The sequence below is a fragment of the Bombyx mandarina genome, chromosome A1 (genome assembly GCF_030267445.1).
Source record: "Bombyx mandarina strain Sakado chromosome A1, ASM3026744v2".
NCBI lineage: Eukaryota > Metazoa > Arthropoda > Insecta > Lepidoptera > Bombycidae > Bombyx > Bombyx mandarina.
Genome location: NC_143234.1, coordinates 13,262,870 through 13,283,350, shown reverse-complemented (window position 1 = coordinate 13,283,350; position 20,481 = coordinate 13,262,870). Strand labels below are relative to the sequence as shown.

The 20,481-nt window shown below is 37.7% G+C and overlaps 2 protein-coding genes and 1 long non-coding RNA gene across 3 annotated transcripts; 2 read left to right on the top strand and 1 right to left on the bottom strand.

Annotated features, from left to right (window-relative positions):
- Positions 1–10,090: 10,090 nt before the first annotated feature.
- On the bottom strand, positions 10,091–14,090 carry LOC149499565 (uncharacterized). Its single transcript, XM_089739243.1, has 2 exons — positions 12,666–14,090; positions 10,091–11,002 (listed from the first exon to the last, which is right to left on the bottom strand). The coding sequence occupies exons 1-2, from the start codon at positions 13,109–13,111 to the stop codon at positions 10,135–10,137; spliced, it is 1,314 nt and encodes a 437-aa protein (XP_089595369.1). The 5' UTR covers positions 13,112–14,090; the 3' UTR covers positions 10,091–10,134.
- A 43-nt stretch (positions 14,091–14,133) lies between these two features.
- On the top strand, positions 14,134–15,000 carry LOC114246299 (uncharacterized). Its single transcript, XR_003624822.2, has 2 exons — positions 14,134–14,280; positions 14,357–15,000. It is a non-coding gene; the product is annotated as an uncharacterized LOC114246299 (long non-coding RNA).
- Positions 15,001–17,539: 2,539 nt separating this feature from the next.
- LOC114246261 (small integral membrane protein 20) lies at positions 17,540–20,200 on the top strand. Its single transcript, XM_028178719.2, has 3 exons — positions 17,540–17,819; positions 17,906–17,962; positions 18,458–20,200. The coding sequence occupies exons 1-3, from the start codon at positions 17,705–17,707 to the stop codon at positions 18,508–18,510; spliced, it is 225 nt and encodes a 74-aa protein (XP_028034520.2). The 5' UTR covers positions 17,540–17,704; the 3' UTR covers positions 18,511–20,200.
- The last annotated feature ends 281 nt before the right edge of the window (positions 20,201–20,481 follow it).

Here is a 20,481-nt window from a genome sequence, read left to right as displayed (position 1 = left end):
GATATGAAGATGATTAATTTGAGACATTAATCAACTGGGATAAAATTAAATGAAATGAAATGGGATGAAATATAATCTCAGTAAAATGGTGGTCATTTACTAAGATTTTTACAGTGGACTTTTTGGAGGATCCCGAAAAGTTACGTCCAGCGGCTTTGTTTCATTTTCCCACATTTGTGCACTTTCACAGATATTAAACAGTTAATAAACCACCATTATTACACATTTAAACCTGAAGAAACACTAAATAGACAAAATAAAACAAATCACACAACTTCACTCCTCGCGTTCCCGCCAAAAAGTCCGTGAACTATTCCTATCACAGATTAATCATTAAATTATTAAGTTTGGCTAAAGAGTTCATCAAGTTGATTTAAAGATGAAAAATGAAGAAAACCACAATACTACGCACCCCAAAAGAATTTTCACCTCTTTCACTGGCACCAAGATGCACCCATGGAGTTAATAAGTACCTACAATCTATGGATGCACCATATTGGTTTCGATTTTTCTATTGGAAAGGCAAAGGGAACAGTCTAAACATTAAATTATTTCGAAAGAAATATTGAAATAGTGTCGAATCTAAATAATTAATGAAATCTAATAACCTAAACTGAATGAAACGAAGCGAAATATGACCTTTCACATGGCTTGAAAGAATAACCTTTCAGCAAAATGGAGAATTGACTGAGAATTGACGTAATTTTTTTTTTTTTTTTTTATGATTGAAAGATTACTGGTGGCCCGGAGGCCTTTCCAGCTTCACCAGGACAGGTGGGCGAGCAAAGGGTCAGCCAGGAGGGGGGGATTTGCTAACAACTGCCCGAGCGCCTCCGAAGGAGACCTAACAACTCAAGAGCAATTGCTTCGCGAATGAATCTACTACCGGATCGGAATCGCGACCCACTGAGAAGATCCGGCGAGAAACTCAGCGGGCTGATGCATGGGTTAGGTTGCACGTCGACCTCTTTGTCGAGTTCGACAAGTACGGTTACCGGGGTTCCTCAGCCTGCTCCTAGTGTTAGAGCTGAAGGTATCTAATACAAGAGTTATTGGATCTGATGGATCCGTAAGGACGTGTCTAGGGCGACGACGGTGACTTGCTCCTGCGTGATCAGGATTCGGGGAGTAATCAGCGGCGGCAACGATAAGGCGATTATCATGACGCATAGCCTTATCGAAGTAACGTTCCGACACTAACTTCATGTGTTTGCGGATCGATTCGAGGCCCAGGTCGTCGTGAAGGTCGACGTTCCTCACGAACCACGGAGCCCCGACGGCTAACCTGCAAAAGCGGGATTGTAGGGATTGGAGGGTGTCTATGTGTGTGCGGGCCGCGTGAGCGAACACCACACTCGCGTAAGTCATGACGGGCCTTATGCAAGTTTTGTAAAGTGTCACCTTGTTCCGAAGGGACATTTTACTCCGCTTACAGATCATGGGATAGAGTCTACCGAGAATAAATGCGGCACGGTCACGGACTGTTTTTATATGCGGACGGAATGTCATGGATGCATCCAGGATTACTCCCAGGTACTTGACCTTCCTGGTCCAGGGTATAGGTTGGCCGAAGAGGGTGATCGGGGGTGTGATATTTCTCCTCCTAATGCGGGAGGAAATAAGCGGAGAGTTTCCCCTTTGAAATAACACTGCTGTGCTTTTCGCTGGGTTGATGTCTATGCAAGGGCGGATCCAGCTTTGGCGCTAGGAGGGGGTCACATAGTCAAATTTTCGATGCGCTCGTTCCCAAACGCTTGCCGTCATACAAAGTTATTATATTATATTAAATTAATTAAATATTGAAGGTATGTAGTTACATAAAATCTGTATAGTGACAAAATATATAAATAAAATCATTATGTTCAATTAGTGGTTCACCTAAGTCCCGGAACCAGCTCAGGGGGGGGTCATGACCCCATGACCCCCCCCCCCTGGATCCGCCGTTGTGTCTATGCGCCATTTTCGGAACCACTGTCCGAGGGTTAACGCTGCACTCTGGAGCTTACTCGCGATTAGGGACTTGTTTCTACTTGAGTAGTAAACGGTTGTGTCGTCAGCGAATAAGGCTAGCTGGGTCGGCGGCGACCGGGGAATATCATTGACAAATAAACTAAATAGGAGCGGAGAAAGAACGGAGCCTTGCGGGACTCCAGCCGTGAGTGGTCGCGGGGAGGAGCGGGTTCCCTCTACTCGATATCGAAAAGAGCGGTTAGACAAGAAGTCCCGTATGATGAGCACGAGACTATCCGGTACGCCCATGTTGAAAAGTTTGAAAATCAAACCGTTGTGCCAGACTTTGTCGAACGCTTTTGCGACGTCGAAGAAGAGGGCTCCCGTGTAGATCGGTTTTGGTCGGTTAAGTCCCACGAGAATGTGCTCCGTGAGGCGGTGCACCTGTTGTACGCATGAGTGATTTGCACGGAATGCCCTTTGATGAGACGAAGTCTCTGAGGCGTTTGTATAGCAGACGCTCATACAGTTTGCCTAGAGACATGAGGAGGCTAATCGGGCGGTAGCTCGTCGGATGATTTTTTGGTTTACCGGGTTTATGTATGCCGATAACGTCCGCTTCTTTCCACACCGCGGGAAAGATACAGTTAGCCATAGCGGCATTAAAAATAGATGCCAACATCACGATGAGTTGGACGGGTAAAAGTTTAATAACACGGTTAGATATACCGTCGGAACCGGGTGCTTTGCGAGGACGTAGGTCTTTGATCAAGTCTTTAACTTCCATCGGGGTGACGGGTGGTAACGCATCCAAGGGTGGCAAGGAGGCTCTGCGTTCTACCTCACTGTCTACTAATTCTACATGAACAGGGTCCACGGATTGAGTGCTGGGCGTGCACTGGGTTTGCAATGTATCGGCCAGCAGCTCTGCATTTTCGTCATCATCGAACGCCGTGAGTCGGCCTGAGGGGCCTACGAGGGGGGGCATAGCTACTACCGTATCCGATTTGAGAGTACGAGCTAAGCGGTAGTAAGACCTTTGAGAGGGCGCGAGTCCTAAGAAATCAGACCATCTGGCATCTCGGACTTCGGCGATGCGAGACTTTACGTCGCGTTGTAGGGCACGCATTCGAGTACGATTTTCCACGGTAGGATACCTATCGTAGGCGCGGATCGAGGCGTTCTTAGCTCTAAGGAGTTCCCTAATATCGTCGGGCAATTTGAAGCGGTGAAGGAAGTCCTCCGCTACAACTTGCTTCGATGACCTATCTAATGTCGAGGTGATGTGTGACGTTAAGATGTCTATGGCTTCAGCGGTATCCTGAGGAGACGGGGTAGAGTCCGGGCTAAACGGGAGCGATGGTGGATCAGATTCAGCCAGGCTAATGCCCAGCGTGTGCCAATCCACCACTGTCCTCGTGACGGGAACGGAATCGGGAGCGCGACCGGGCTTCAAAATGACGGGACGGTGATCTGAATCTAACTCTGAAACTACTTCGATCGAGTGTAAGCGCAGAGTAACGTTTTTTAATAACGCTATGTCGAGTATATCCGGGCGATGCGCGATATTTAGCGGGTAGTGAGTCGGGGTTAGCGGAGCGATGATATCGAAGGCGAGATCATCGACTAACGCGTCGAGCCGCCTGCCATTAGGGGTTGTGGTATGTGAGTTCCACCTGATGTGTTTACAATTTAGGTCGCCCGCCAGAATGACAGAGCTTCCCATGCCAAGTAGCGCCTCGATATCACTGCTTAGAAGGATCTTATCCGGAGGAAGATAAACGGACGCGATAACGATCGGTGCGTGCCCAATTGACGTAATCACCTCTTGGGAGTCCGCACGGGTAGGTACCACCACCCCGCCTATTTCCGCCGTGAAGCAGTAATGCGTTTCGGTTTGAAGGGTGGGGCAGCCGTTGTAACTATACTGAGACCTTAGAACTTATATCTCAAGGTGGGTGGCGCATTTACGTTGTAGATGTCTATGGGCTCCAGTAACCACTTAACACCAGGTGGGCTGTGAGCAGGTCCACACATCTAAGCAATAAAAAAAAAAAGTTTACCGAGCTCAGTAGTGTTTTTGAAAGAGCCCGATAGGTCACGTTTTTCTCATAATTGACTCACACTCTTTTACATTTCAGAATTCGAAAAAATAACACAAATCACTTCTTAGCACTGAAGACAAATAGGTAGTTTAAGGGAACATTTTAAATAATGGCATCCAAGTTTAGATTTGTGAATTGATATAGTTCAAATGTAATTATCTATACAGGTATGTGTCATTTTTCTCTGCGAATTATTAATGCAACACGCAATACGCTCATTTCTACACCACCTTTGAGGTAGAGCACTGTTGGTGCGTTTTTTTTAAAGTGGTATCCCCTGTAGGCCTAGTCCACTTTCATTAACTTATTATAAAAGAAAAATGTAATATTGGTAATTTTAAATTTAATAGATAAAAATATGTATATGTATATTACTACAAGGTAGGTACGATAAATGTAAAGGGGTAAAAAATTTTTACAGAGGAGTTTCGAATTTTAAAGTTATTGACATTTAATTATCAAAGCAATATTTTTGTTTTAATAAAGTACATTTGAGTTTTACTTCTACGTTCTTTATTATATTCTTGGTAATTTTTTTTAAATAATAATATTAATCAAAGGTTATTAATTGAAGTAAAACAGTCACAAATGTTTTTACGCGCTTCGTTTTCGTTCATCGGCATCATTTAATCGAATATCCTTTATGGAATAATGTAATCAGATTAGTCCCTAAAACGAGATAAATAATGATGAAACATGAACCAGCGCCAAAAAAGCGACAAAACGCCCCGAGGAGCCTTCACCATACACCGAGAGCTGGGGCCAGCTCTAGATGTGCTGAAGATGTGACATTTGAGGGTACGAACCCTCCTCACATTACGATCACCGACCGGCAGACTATAGAAACGGTCGGAATGTCAACCCTAATTCTCTAATGACTAAATATTGTTTATGTCATCATGTTGCATTATGACATCCACCGCCACTCCGCACTCTAACCCTGAGAATGCTGATTAAAATCGTCCCTAACATGTAGATAAAGTAAGATTCGTATAAAGGGCTAAACAAAACATGATTTCCCGAATATGTTGTAAGTACTTACACAGGACACTGCAGTGGATTATTTCTAGTTTTTTTTCACTACAGACTCGTCAATGTCAAGATGGCGACGAAATTTAAGGGAATGGAAAAAGTTAATTCTGCGCATGTCCGAATTCAGAATGTATTGAAGTTATTGATCAATGTAGTCTCTGGTCATGTTCATCATATGTTTGTTTTATCGATTACAAAAAAATAATTATAATTGATTTTGATTATTTCGAAAAATAGTCTATTTAATTTAACGCCCAAATTCTCTTTAATCATTCCGCTCTCGAGGCAGGCCAGCTGATAGCCATAGCAAACTCGGAGACCAGGTTAAGCCATGTGTAAAGTCCTACAATTACCGACAGAGAAAAGTCAATGATAGTCGTCAATAAGGACAAGGAATTGCTGTTCGCATCAAATTGCCGGTTTGTTACAAGACCTAAGACTTAGTTCTCGAAGCTTGTCGTCAAAGTCTTGATAGCTAACGAGATGCCAATTTCTTACTTACGATTTCCTGTAGCTAGAGATCTCATAGCGTCATTGCGGCCGACGCCAACAAAGCGATTATTGGTGTGGACTTCTCGCATCCCAGGTTGATCGACGATAGCGTGGTCAGCTTATCAACTGTCAATCAGAAGAAGTTACTTCATTGGCCGGTATCGAGTCCATGGACATCAAAGCAGATTGCATGGAAGCAAGGTTGAAGCGATCCAACAGTTCCCCATCCGAAAAACCATCAGAAAACTAACACGATTCCTAGGCATGTGCCAGTGATACGCTGAGGGCTTTTCAACACTGCGAACAAAACCTGAATGATGCTACCCTGCTAGCACACTCGAATATTGCCGCAGACTTAGACCTTGTTGCAGATGCAAATCGGACACTGTTATCGGCGGAGTAGAAACAGCGCGTTAATAAAGAATGGCAGTAATCAGCTTTCTCCAGTCGTAAACTTGGTTCAGCCCAGAGAGGAAACACTCAATTTAGTCGGAGCGGGAGTTGCTGGCGATATACAAAGCTATTCGGTATTTTCCGAAATTTGTCGAAGATCGACGCTCCGCCAATTCCGCCACTTCGATTTTATACCCCAAATTCGCTACAAGTTTTCTATATATATATATATGGGAAAGATAACGTCGTGGCAGACACCCCCTCTCGGGAAGGGGAACTGGCAAAATCGGTTAACATGGAAATTTTTGCTACGTCACAGAAGAACGACACAGAGATCGAAGGCGGATATTGGTGACGTGATCACCGCTGGGGAAAGCAACAAGAAGTTCGGTTTTACGACTACCTTTACACGAATCATCTAACTAATCGAATGGCGTAAAACTATTTTTACGATTTTAATCTGTCGCTTTTAAACTTTATTTTACTACTTTACTTAAAACAATTCGACGGTAATTAAACTAAACACAACGTTCAAAGGTCTATCCATAAGAGCATTTTCGTCCGTAATCACGAAAGCTGTGAGGGGTCCGAAACAAGAAAGATACAGTTAGAAGTTTTGATCGTGTCTTCGACTCGCGAAGGCCGATGAAAACCCTACCACTTGAACGGCTTTTTGAGCTTGCATTTTGGGCTTGAATTTCATACTGAATTCGGAAGAGATTATTGGCTTGTAGTCGAGTGCACCGATAAAGGTGTGGCGTCTAAAGACCACACCTAAACTGCGCAATTGCATAAATGCAAGTATTGATCGATTCAATTTGATGACCCAGACTATTCTGCTCAGATCTATGATCGCAGCCATTTTCAACAATTTTAATAGCGCTTTTTAATTTTAACGATTCTTTCTACAGAACCATATCCCAGGGCACGTAATTAGTTATAAACAATGTAATAATTTAAAAATAAAATAAAATTCCACCACATGTCTGTTTGTTAATTTTTTTTTTTAATTTTGTATACTGCAAGGAGAGCACTAGCCATAAAAGTAATTGCAGCTATAAAACAGTAACGTCTTGACACGTCCTTAAGTTGCTGACGTTGCTGCTGTTCCACCTGTGACACCTCGTCGTTAGTTAGGACGTTTTTTTTCCTACCTTTGCTGATAGCCTTGAGAGGCTATTTCAGCTTCACCCTAACATGTGTAGGTTAGCTCACGGGGCTCAAACTGGAGTGTTGCTAACACCGACCCTAGCAAGAGCAGTGCTTCGCAGAATCTACCACCGGATCGGAAACGCGATCCACTGAGAAGTTCCGGCGAGAAACTCAGTGGGTTGTTGGGTCGTATAATTCGACTAGCCGTACTCGTCCGCTTCGCTGGGCAAAATTAACATTATTATTTATTGTCATTATTATTATTAGGAAGTCCAACACTCATATAAATATTAGCCTATCCATTAGGTACATGTATTTTCTACATGGATACCAAGTTTCAAGTCAATCGGATTCGAATTTAGTAGTTATAACGAAACATCCGTAAAAACCACTGTAGATTAATCTCAATAGAAAAACGGCAGTTGAAATAGCAGTCTGGAATTTTTTCAAATCTCACGCGACGTCATGAGAAATTTAGGTTATAAATAAGACATTTACACTGAGCGATTCCAACAGGGACTTCTACCGATACCTTAAATTTCGTTTTCGCTCAAGTCATATCCAGCTGCATAATTAAGAAATACTTTTGTTTTGTATTAAGAGCACCATGCTCAAGAGTCATGATTCGAAATTTCGTTTATATAGACTACACCGTATAACGCGTGAGTGGAGATCCATGCTCAGTTCCCAGGATTGAAACTATTTCCATACAAAATCACATTCAGCGGTTAAGCGCCACTGAGTTTCTCGCCGGATCTTCTCAGTGGATCGCGTTTCCGATCCGGCGGTAGATTCTGCGAAGCACGGCCCTTGCTAGGGTTCGCGTTAGCAACGTCGTCAGGTTTGAGCCCCGTGAGCTCACCTACTAGTTAAAGGTTACGCTGAAATAGTTTCGCAAGGCTATCAGCTTAGATAGGAAAAAAAGAAGGTATAAGCATGAATAGAAAATAATTCTCAAAATGACTTGTTTACGTCCTATTGTTCATTTATAGCTATCGCCTTTCTGTTTATATTCATTTTCTTAATGCACAGTCACACTGGATTCTACGGTTTTATTGTATGCATTAATGAAAAGGACATTTCATTTTAATTATCAATCAGAAAATCCTATTTTTAGTCAACAGTAGCGTCGAAGTCTGCGCATGTCCTGAATTCTACAGGAATGTGCATTGATTAGCTTCGGAACGGGCGTGGTCCCGTCTGCACCTGAAGCGGATGCGAAATTTAATATAATTTCATACTTGCAGCGTCAATTATTTTTGCTTAAACTATTTAAACATTCAGCGCACACCACGAAAAGATCGCAACTTTCGATGACTGACGTTGCCATTTTTCTTAAGTACCTATATAAAAAATAATTCTACCGATCTTCCTCAACACATCTTTATGTCTTGTCTATATATATATATATATATTTTTTTTTTTTTCCTAACTCCTAACCGGATGGAGCGGCTGGATCGATTTGGAAGATTTTTTTTTTATGCATTTGGGTGGCGCCCTGGATGGTTTAGATTCACAAATCAGCACGGCAGATGGCGCTGCGGTCGGTACGTGGCTTATTTATCTTTCCTAGAAATAATTTATATGGCAAAACAACGTTTGCCGGGTTAGTTAGTATATATATAAATGTCCATAATTGAAATTCCTCATACTTGTGCTACGTTTTGAACGCGCCACGAAGTATTGCCAGAATGTAGAAAAAAAATCAACAAACCGTACATATTCTAAGTAAAGCAATCGTTTCATGATTTATACCATAGATTATACATTTAATTTATACCAACTTGGGACTCGTTAGGTATGTCGACGATGGATTTGAAAATTACGTTTTAAATTCTACGCAGGTATTTTACGAAATGATCACACTCGAATATGGAGTCTGGTGTATCTTAATCGGTAATTTGTATATATATTGTACCGAGACAGATCAAAAGATTAGCTATTGATCAGTCCGATGTGCCTACATGTCGTTTAGGTAATAGAGTGACTACCCTCAATAATTTCGGGGTATGTATCAATACAGTTGACATAGCTAATTTATACCTGAACGCACAAAAGTTCTGCAGCCAACAAGATAGTGATACCAATCCTTTTTTTTTCCTAGGTACCTAATATGATAAACTCGAGCGAGTAGGTGAGCTCACGGGGTTCCAGCCTAAGGAGTTACTAACACTAGCTCTAGCAAGAGTAGTGCTTTGCAGAATCTACCACCAGATCGGAAATGCGATCCGCTGAGAAGATTCGGCGAGAAATTCCGTGGGCTGTGGATACCCATCCATGCGCGCTCGCTAGAATCAGAATACCTACAATATAGGAAAGTAACAGTGATGTACTGTTGTATTAAGAAAGTTTTAATAGATTCTACTGATGTGATGCTGAGACTCAAGTACAGTGTACTTAGTGAAATTTTTTACGGAGTTGGAATGTTTGTCTACGTTTGCCGACAGGGGCGCTGTTGCAACTGCATACAAATTTGAGTTAACTTTAACGCTATCGAGAACATTAAAAAACGCGCACTACGAACACTGAAAAGTTTAAAAAAGTCGAGATATAACAGCCTGGCCACGGAACATTCGCCGATACGAATATTCGCGCGGTGCGAACGGCGAAGCGTCTAGCGACTAAAATAAGAGCATAGAAATGTACCTAACAAGCCACGCGCACCGGCGACCGGCGAAGCGACCGGCGAAATGTACCGAGCGAATCGCGCGGGCGACTTGAGACGCGGCGGGCGAGTGAAACAAAGCCATGAATCAGTACGGCACGAGCCACGGAGTCCAGCGGTAGTCGCGGCGAATAGTGCAGTGATTAAATAAGTTTAGTTGTTTTCGCCGCGAAAAATGAACACCGAATTTTTTATTGCTGAAATACTAGCTAGACCAGCTATTTGGAAGTCTAGCCACCCACAGCATAAATTTAAACATATAGTGAAGAGATTATGGGAAGAAATAAAAAAAAAATCCAGATTCTGAAGGTAAGTAGTATTTTTTTTATTTATAGTTACAAATAATTAATAGTTTGCAAAGTAGTCTTTAAATTGATTTCTTATGTCTATAGCACGTAACGTGGCTCTATTGTTCCGTCGAGACGTTATAACTTGATTAGGGGTAGATCTAGAATGCATGTACCGTCTAAAATCGGGATCATTATTTCCATCTTTTTCTCTTACAATATTATGCAGTAGACATCCAACTTTAATAATTAGTTTTGCATGTTTGGTGTCTGTTTCTATTGCTTTGAGGAAAATTCGCCACTTATTAGTCATAATACCATAAGCACACTCAATTGTCACTCGAGCTCTTGACAATCTTTTATTAAAAATTCTTCTTGAATCATCTAAATTAGTCGACGGAAAGGGTCGCATTAGATACGTCTTCAGTGGATAGGCTTCGTCGCCAACTAGAACGTGTGGCAGTAAAATATTTGACCCAGGTAATATTTTTGGCGGTGGCATATTAAATCGATTGTTAGTAAGCAATTCATTAAATTTTGAAAAATGAAACGTTCCTCCGTCACTTTGCCTTCCTTTCCCACCAATCTCGATTACAGAAAATTTATAATCTGCATCAGAAACTGCTTGTAGAACCAATGAAAAATTTTTTTTATAATTATAATATTGACTACCGCTCCGTGGTGGCTTCTGAATTCGAAAATGTTTACCGTCTATGGCTCCTACGCAATTAGGGAATTGCCATCTAGAGAAATACTCTTCTGAGATTTTCCTTAAATCTTCACTCATTAATTTTGGTGACATATGCTGAAAAACCATTTTTTTCCAAATTGCCTTGCAAGTTTGATATATCGTTTTGGCCACAGTGCTTCGGCCTAGGGAGTATGATTGAGCCAGAGATTTAAAAGTCATCCCAACGGAGAGAAATCTGAAACATAAATTGTTTTTTCTGTATTTTATAATTTATTTATTTTATTTTTACGATATTTGCGGGGCTAACAGCTGTTGCTTAGAAATATCAATGGAGTAAATAATAAAAACCATTCACAATATGCATATACATTTACCATTTTCATTATTTCTGTTTGTTAGTATCTACCCTAACTTAAAAATTGTAGATTAATTTAGTCATTTTTTTCAGTTGGTGATCTCAAAAAGAAATGGAAGAACCTGAGGGACACATATAGTAAAGAGCTAAAGAAAATACCTAAACCTCGTTCGGGTGGTTCGCCCTCAAATTATGAACCAACCTGGAAATACTTCACGCTATTAGGATTTTTGAAAGATGAGTACATGCCTTTAACTGCCGAATCAAACTTAGATGAAGGAGACAGTGTAATAATAGATTACGAAGACAATGATGATATATCCATTGAAGCTATAAATGAAGTAAGGTCACCACCTTCTCCGACTCGAACATCTTCACCGATTGAACCCTCTACATCTAGTTTTCAAAATTCAAGAAAAAAACGACAAAATATACAAGATATTCGATCACAGTATTTAGAGATTGAGAAAAAAAAACTGAAACTTTTAGAAAACGATATCTCTAAAAATACACCAGTCGACAATGAAAAAAAATCAGATGACTACCATTTTTTAATGAGTATTTTGCCGGAAATAGAAAAACTACCTATTATCCAAAAGATAAGGTTAAGAAATAAAATAAACCAAGCTCTTTTAGACGAAATAAATGTCACGATGTACGGTGAACCTTATGGGCATGGTTACTCTACTCAATCAAACAATAATAATTTTAATAAGAAATAGAGACATAATTATCATAGAAAAGATTATCTGAATAATTCATAACTATTGAAATTAACATAAAATACTGATTAAAAGTAACAAGATGTTGTTTGTTTGTTTTAATTACACGAAGAATTAATATTTAATTTAGATTTTTTCAATAAACAACAGAATTATTTAAAAGTATTTTATTTTATGAAATATATATACAGGGTGACATTTAATTAGCTGGTCATATTTTGAGTAAAAGTAGTTCCACTTTCTGATCGCGCGCCGCGACCAATCAGGGGCTCTCGTTGTCGGCTCCCGGTGCGACTCAAAGAGTAGCGACCGAGGGGCTTTCCTTTTAGCAAGCCGCGCGTGCGCCTTTACTGGCGCCGACGATTCTCTGAAACCACCGAAGCATACACACGAGAATACGTCCGCACCTCGCTCGCTACCATTCCTTTTCGAACTTGTTTGTGGGACCCTCTGGAGTATTCATACCCAGTGCTCCAGCTGGACAACTCAAAAAGTTATAAAAAAATCCGTTTGCGAAAGGTTCTTGGGAAAAGATGTTCACATTCATGGATACTATAGATACCTACCTAATTCTTCAAATTATGATCAGCTAATTAAATGTCACTTTTATATATAGGTATATAGACAGATTAATGTAGCTCACTGAGTTTCTCGCCGTATCTTCTCAGTGAGTAGCGTTTCCGATCTGATGGTACCTAGGTGGTTAGCAACACTCCCGGTTTGAGCCCCGTGAGCTCACCTACACGTCAAGGAGAAGCTGAAATAGCCTCTCACAAAAAATAAGTAAAAAAATTTATATGTATATAATATGATATACTTACCTTAATGTCAAAAACAATTTTTCAGCGGCACTTAAAACTCTATTTGCATTGACTTTTTTTTCCAATTCTGGTTGAATATTCATAAGGACATAATCGAAGGTTTCAACACTCATTCTGGTATACTCGAAAAAATTTTCAGGATACTTTCTGTATTTCTCGTACTTCTTGTGAAATTCTCCATCTATACCCCGATTCTTATTCAAATCATGTACTCCACAATCTCTTCCAAATAATATGTCTTGAACGAAAAAACTGTTACTTTCTAAGCAATATCGAGATAATTTCGTTGGAGACATTTCGCTGTCGGACTTCCTTACTAGTCGCGGCGGCGAACGTAAGTACCCGTGGCCTGCAAACGGTGCTGCGCGAATGGTCGCCGCATCCACCGCTTCGCTGTTCGCACCGCCGATCCCCGTGGCCAGGCCGTAATGTTGCATACCTAACATCTACCACGAGCCTAATATAACTAGGACAGTAACTATTAAGAAGTCAGCTGCTAAGATAAGGATTTTACATTATTGTCATGAACGAACAGTCTGTCTGTACAGAAGATATTTGTAGTATTATTTTGCCATCATCTGTAATTTTACGACTTGACATATTATCTCTAATTCTACCTTGATTAGTGGTACTGCTAGGATGAGAGCTCTGGTCAATATTTGTATCATACCTGTTACAGCAGTAAAGCAGTAATGCGTTCCCGTTAAAAGACCTTATCTACCGTGTCGATGAGAGATTTATGAGATGAGATATATTTCTTATGAGATACATTATAAGGTGTGCCTTGCTCTGCTTATGTCGGCAATGAAAAAGATTTTAAAAATCAAGTAACAACGGACACTAACTGTACTCATCAATTTAATAGGTAAGAAACGGAAAATTTGTCGCAGACAACTTCACTGAATATTCTAGATGTTGATAATATTAGCTCAGCATCTGAAAAACTTGTGTGATGGTCGATCAATAGACTATTTTCACATTTCATGACATGCGCAGCATGTCCCGCAGCCTCTATGAACTATTTAATGTTACATAGAATGTATTATGACTTATGATGCACCTAAGTAAGACACGACTTAATTTTATCTTTTTTTTATTGCTTGGTTGGGTTGACGAGCTCACAGCCCACCTGATGTGTAGTGGTTACCGGAGCACATAAACATCTGCAATGTAAATGCCGCCACCCACGTTGAGACATGAGTTGTAAGGTCTCACTTGCTTCCCCGCCCTTCAAACTAAAACGAATTACTGCTTCACGGCAGAAATAGACAGGGTGGTGGTACCTTCCCATGCGGACTCGCAAGACGTTCTACAACCAGTAAAAATTAAATTAGATTAAATCAAAAATGGATTATGTCTTTTGTACAATATGACCAGCATGGATGACCTTTTAATGCTTGTATTCATCGCGCACTGCAAGCAACAAGGTGTGGTCGATCTATAATACCTCTCACCACTCAACCCTGTGAGTTTTATGACATGCGCAGAGCATCTCGCAATTCCCTCTGAATTCTGAATTACGGGCGGGCCTCATTTGACGCCGCACCGCATCCCGAGCTGGTCGCTCCAGAGTTACGCAATCGTCCACTGTTCTACAGTACCCCTGGCTTCTAAAGTAAGAATCTTAGATTTATAGCTGAAATATTAATTATGTTTCATTTCGTTTTATCCGTTTTTTTCTTCTCCAACAGATGACTGTGCTCAAAATTACATCAGATCTAAATCGATTGGATGATAATATGAGAATTCAAAGATTAATAAGAATAAAGAAAATCGGGAAGTACGGCTGAGAACATTCTATTGAAGTGTTAGGAATCTCTTAGGAGGTATACATTTTGTTCAAGAACTGTGCGATGTTTCGTAACCGGTATATTGCCGCCATCTTGTGATTGAAGAATCAAAATGGCGCACCAAACAGTGTTCGATGTTTTATAGAAATCAAATTAAATCGCAAAATTTAGTCCGGTTACGAAATATTAAGACTTAAAGACAATTATGGTGAATTTTATTGTGTACTTTATTGTGTTACTATTTGCTAAACATAGGCATTGTTTGTTTAACGTTGGTTCGATTAATTACAGTAATTCGTGATCTTATTTTTGATGATCCTAAAAGTGAATCATTTAGAGACTTGAAAATTTAGTGAACAGTGTCTGTGTTTAACATTGTTACTTATGCTGCGCGATCAATTTTGTCTTGTTACAAAATTGATAAATGTTTTATGTATGTATTTTTTTAACTGATGTATTTTTTGTGTATCTGTTATGTTACATGAATTCGCCTTAGCATTTGCATTGACAGACGTTGACACATGTGAGTATATTCTTGGTTTGTTTTTCTGTGTATTATTTAAAAAAAAAAGTGGACTAGGCCTACAGGGGATACCACTATAAAAAAAACGCGCCAACAATGCTCTACCTCAAAGGTGGTGTGGAAATGAGCACACGACTTTGTCATCGGTATGCAACATGGGCTAGTTCTCGATTTGTCATAGAAGTCGGAGTTTACTCGCAGTCAGTCTTGCTAGTCTCCGGATTCGCACTTCAGTCCAGTCATTTTAGGCCAAATTAGGATCTGGGAAAATAGACATACCCAGTGTATTACCACGTAAAAACTTATATTTTGGCATCCTAAAACTATTTTCAAAATGTATATATTTATTAGTGGCTGTGGCTCAAGATATGGACGCAGGAAATTGGGGTTGCAATGCTCTAGCTTGGGGCTAGTGTAATGCTTATCTCAATGCTGTACCATATCAGACCGATATTAATGATGATAGAATATTTGATCCAGAAATTATGAATGACTTGGAGACAAATGTCATTGAAGACGGAAATGAAGAGGAATTTGAAATTCTGTAGTAGAGGGACTATGACGACGAAGATGAATAAGAAAAAGAAGAAAATTGAAATTAGAACTTATTCTCAAAAAAATTATTTTAATAAAAACCTTAATTAAAAATTTAATTCTTTTCTTCTTCATTAATATAGAAAGTCATTAGTATAAATTAGATTAGAATTAAAATACAATTTAAGTATTTTCCTCAACAATTTCTTAATTACAGGTAAGATGTGTTATTAAATAAATTGACACTTAATTATAAATAGATAAGTAACGAAAAAATTGAATTTAATCTAAAAGTTTATAAAAAATAATCATTTTAGGTTTAGCAGTAAGACGTGCATACGGCCCACCTTAAGATGAGTGGTTACCGTCGCCCATAGACTTAGCAATGCCAGGGGCAGAGCCAGGCCGCTGCCTACTGTTAAATTATAACATTAATATTACGAGTTTTTGATCGAGACTACCAGTTGACCTCAGATAATTCTTTGACCGCGCGCTCTACGCCCTCTATCTCGAAAACAGTTCAGGGTATATGTATAAATAAAATACAGGCTCGTATATTGAATATTTGCGTTTATTCTTATTTTATTAATTTAAATTACAATTTGCCATGCACAGGCCTATATTGCTGAAACGGAAGAGAGAGTTGCCAAGCGCCAAACTTAAAATTAGCAACTTTGAACTTAGGTGCTACCATTACAATATTACAAAATAATTCTAATGTTCATATTTTGATTAAAGAGTTTAAAAAAATGTCAAATAGAAAAGTTGTGGAGAATTTAATTCTCTACAATATTAACAATAAATACAAACAGCGTAAAACCCATAGAAAACGATATATTTGCAAAAAATGTGAAAAAAATCGACTTTGTACCCTTGATCCCTGATTTTAAAACTTGCGGCTATCCAATTATATGTGAATTTGTAGAATAGTTTTAGGATGCCAAAATACAGGTTTTCATGTGGTAATATACTGGGTAGGTCGATTTTCCGAGATCAACCCCTTTTAATGACTGGACTATACAAGCCTCTTAAACACAGCTATTCATAGGAAATAGGATGTATCTGGACTGATCTCTGGTAAATTTGCGACATCCTGAGGTACTATTTATTGATCAGAGCGTGCTATTGTAGCGTGGTATTTGATACGTTCACAGCGGACATTTTGTTATATGTATTATTATACCCTAAATATATTTTGATCTCTTTCCTACACTAAATCAAATTGAAGTTAATGCGTACGATAAAGAAGTCTAGGTTTGTCTTAGACTACTGTAAGGAAAATAGCGAGGCGTTTTAGACCTTATTTCAGTAATCTAGTATTTTCTTATTGGTTCTTTGGTATTTGTCGAAATGCATACAATTGTGGGGAATAAAGTACTTTAGGCCATATCTTTTTGGTAAAAAAATCACAATTATAACTGACCATAAACCGTTAATATATTTGTTTGGAATGAAAAATCCGTCAAGTTTTTTTTATATTTTTTATTGCTTAGATGGGTGGACGAGCTCACAGCCCACCTGGTGTTAAGTGGTTACTGGAGCCCATAGACATCTACAACATAAATGCGCCACCCACCTCGAAAGATTGGTAAAACATAGATTAACATTAGAACAATACGATTTTAATATCACTTAAATTTATCATTAAATTAAAAGAAAAGATAACTGCGTATCGGATGCATTGTCTAGGTTACCAACAAACTTGGACGAATTAAAATGTATGAACTCAATATTGTTAACAGTAATGACTAGAGCACAAAAGAAAAAAATAAGCGACGTGGAGGATGATACAGAAACTCATATCAATATCAATGACACGGGCAATCGGACTGATCACCCGAAAGTTGTGGAATTGTTGCGGATACTTTCCCAGTTCTTTAGAAAAATCAATTGAAGTTCCAGTAAATTTGTAATATTTTACATAATTCTAATAAAATAATTTTTGGTTTAGGTAACATTATTTATCTCCCACTCCAAAAATTTAGCTTAGGCTGTATGAGCAATATTTCTTTTACTACTCTTAGTGGACAATAATTAAAAAAAAAATGTCAGTTGAAAATCAGCTGGTTAGCAATAATATAAGTTCAGGATATTATTTGTTATATGGTTAAAGTCGAAATACAAATTATCAAAATCGATAAAACTCATAATTCTGAATGTCTGTACACATTTCATGAAAATAAAATTTTGAAATGGCATTATTTCGTGGTTGGCGTTACACAGCTTTTATCGGCGGTTTCATTGGATTATTAGGATTAACTCTTTATCCAATAGCAATAAGTCCGATGATGGATGTCTCAGAATACAGTAAGATAATAAATTATTGCTATTACAATTTCTTCATTATTCACTACTTTGTTTCTTAACTTGACTGTTGTTCGATTTAATTTCAGAACAGATTCAAAAAGAAGCTAGAAAAAACATACGACAAGAAGACATCCAACCTGGAAGTAAGTTTAAAAGCTATTGCCATGGAAACTTTAGTAATAAAGTTGAAAAATAATTAGAAACTTTGTATTTATTGCGTAGATGAATGAGCTCACGACCCACCTGGTGGTAAGTGCTTAACGGAACCCTCAGATACCACATGGACGTTGTCATTGACTGTGGGACTTAGTTGTTTATCTCAATTGTATAGTATTTAAAGTGGTAAGTAACTAACTTTATAAAATGAATAGGCCTATAATAATGATTTTTGAGGATATATTGGATGTGAGCTCCCATCACACATATAAACAACTAGTAACTGCAAAGTTGTGAATGATAAACTTAGTGGTATAGTTAGTTATATTTGACATGGTTGACGGAGGTGGGTGGCGGCGTTTATGTTGTAGATGTCTATTGGCTCCGGTAACCACTTAACACCAGGTGGGCTTTGAGCTCATCCAATCTTAAAAAGAAAACAGAAGATGAAAAATCATTGAAAATGTACTCTGTCTTTACAGATATGAAAGTATGGTCCGATCCATTTGAACGAAAGAAACCAGAGCATGATTGATACAAACTCACCTTAGGTAGTTTTCAGATTTACTTTATTAATTAGTATTGTAAATAAAAAACTTTCAAACAATAAAATTGAGTTAAGTCATTTAAGATTTTTTTATTAATATTGTTGTACTTTTGATTCGTGTAGCTTATACTCTTGCTTCTTCGGCTGATGATATCTAGATTCCATAGATCTTAATTGTATTGTACAATGAATCTCATCAATATATATAGATTGTGGAAGACTATCTAGATGTTAAACATCAGATATGGTTTATATTTAGAAAAGTAATAAAACATAACACAGTGTATAGATATTTAATTTTGAAATTGCAAATAGCGCAATATATTCGCCGATTCAAATACTTTTAAAGCCTTATAAAACAGTGGAGCACTTTTATACAAAAATATTTAATTTTGTCATATTCGTCGAGATATTTACATGTGATTTTTTCCATAAACTATACTGTAAGCGAATATCGTACACGAATAGTTCAATATCGCCATAAGTAAATATTGTGGAAATATAAGCAAGCTGCCTCATATTAATTTGGCCTATGGATGCATCGTTACTTACATTCTAGTTGTACCTTTTGAAACCATGTCGAGTGGTGAAAGGATATTTAATTTAGCAACATTAATACATTGAAATGCTTAATACGCGACGTTTTTCTTTGTAATTAAAGGCCCGTTTTATTTGTTATTAGTATCAACAATTTGATGTTTTTAATTGGACATCAAGTTTACCCCATTCAAATACTTAAAGTTTTTTTGTTATGAATTTTTTTTCAAAATTTAAACTTTAAATGGTTCATCTGTGGAGTTGTATAATTTTGCAACTCCACACTCGTTACCTATCACACCTAGTTATAGTTAAATTTTTTTTAGTCTAAACCGTTACATAAATTTTGAATTTTGAACAGTTTAAAAATAAACAGCCATTATTATATACATAGATACTTTGGACTATTATTGTATTCGAATTTCGAACTCAATTTCAAGTTCAATCCTAAGTTTTATTGTTACCTTTTTCCAATGTAAAATCGACCAAGTTAATATGAGGCATAAGCGAGCCGTAATAAGTACTACAAGAACTAGGCAGTGTTAACGCATTATGTACAACTAATGAGATGATCTTATTTAACTTTTCTAAATATATATTGTGGTAGAAGTCTTTTCAAAATTTGGAATTGGATGCTATCAAACATTATTAAGATAATTTCTAAATTTTTTTCTTTCACTAGGATTAGTTGGAAATATTCGAAGGTTCGATGTAAAAATTGACATTTTATTTAATGATAAGAAAAAGTGTAGGTAGTTTAAAATTTACTAATCTACACCATCTGATAATTAAAATGTGCTTAAAGAAAGGACATTTTTCTATTACATAATTCTATGCTATATAAAATTGAGTGTCAGTTCAGTGTATCTAGTATTTAATTTATTTCAATTTGTTTATTGAAAACCATTTACTATTATTATTATTTGATCACATCTACATTTTTCAAAACAAATTATATTATTAATTTTACAAATTCTTTTTTTTTTTTGGCCGAAATTTATAAATGGAAGAGAATCTCTCCTTTAGACAGTTGAAATATATACTCATATTGTGAGTACATTCTGAAATCAGTATTAAAAAAAAACCTATCTGAAATATACATTTTAAAATGCTCTAAATATATATTATATTCTATGTAAACGAAGTGGATAGTATGCATTACAATATTTTTTCTAATGGAAATATATTAAACAAACTGGAAAGACAACATATATATTTTTTTTAATAAATAAATAAAAAAGTAAAAAAAGGTAATGAAACATACAATACAAATAGCAATTTAGGTTTATGGTCTATATTTTAATAAAAACTACATAAATTCCTTTCCTTTAATCGTGTAATTTACTAAACGTAATACAACACAAGAAAAAATAAACATTCATGCTTTTTTTTTGATACAAAAATGATAATATTTTCTGAGCT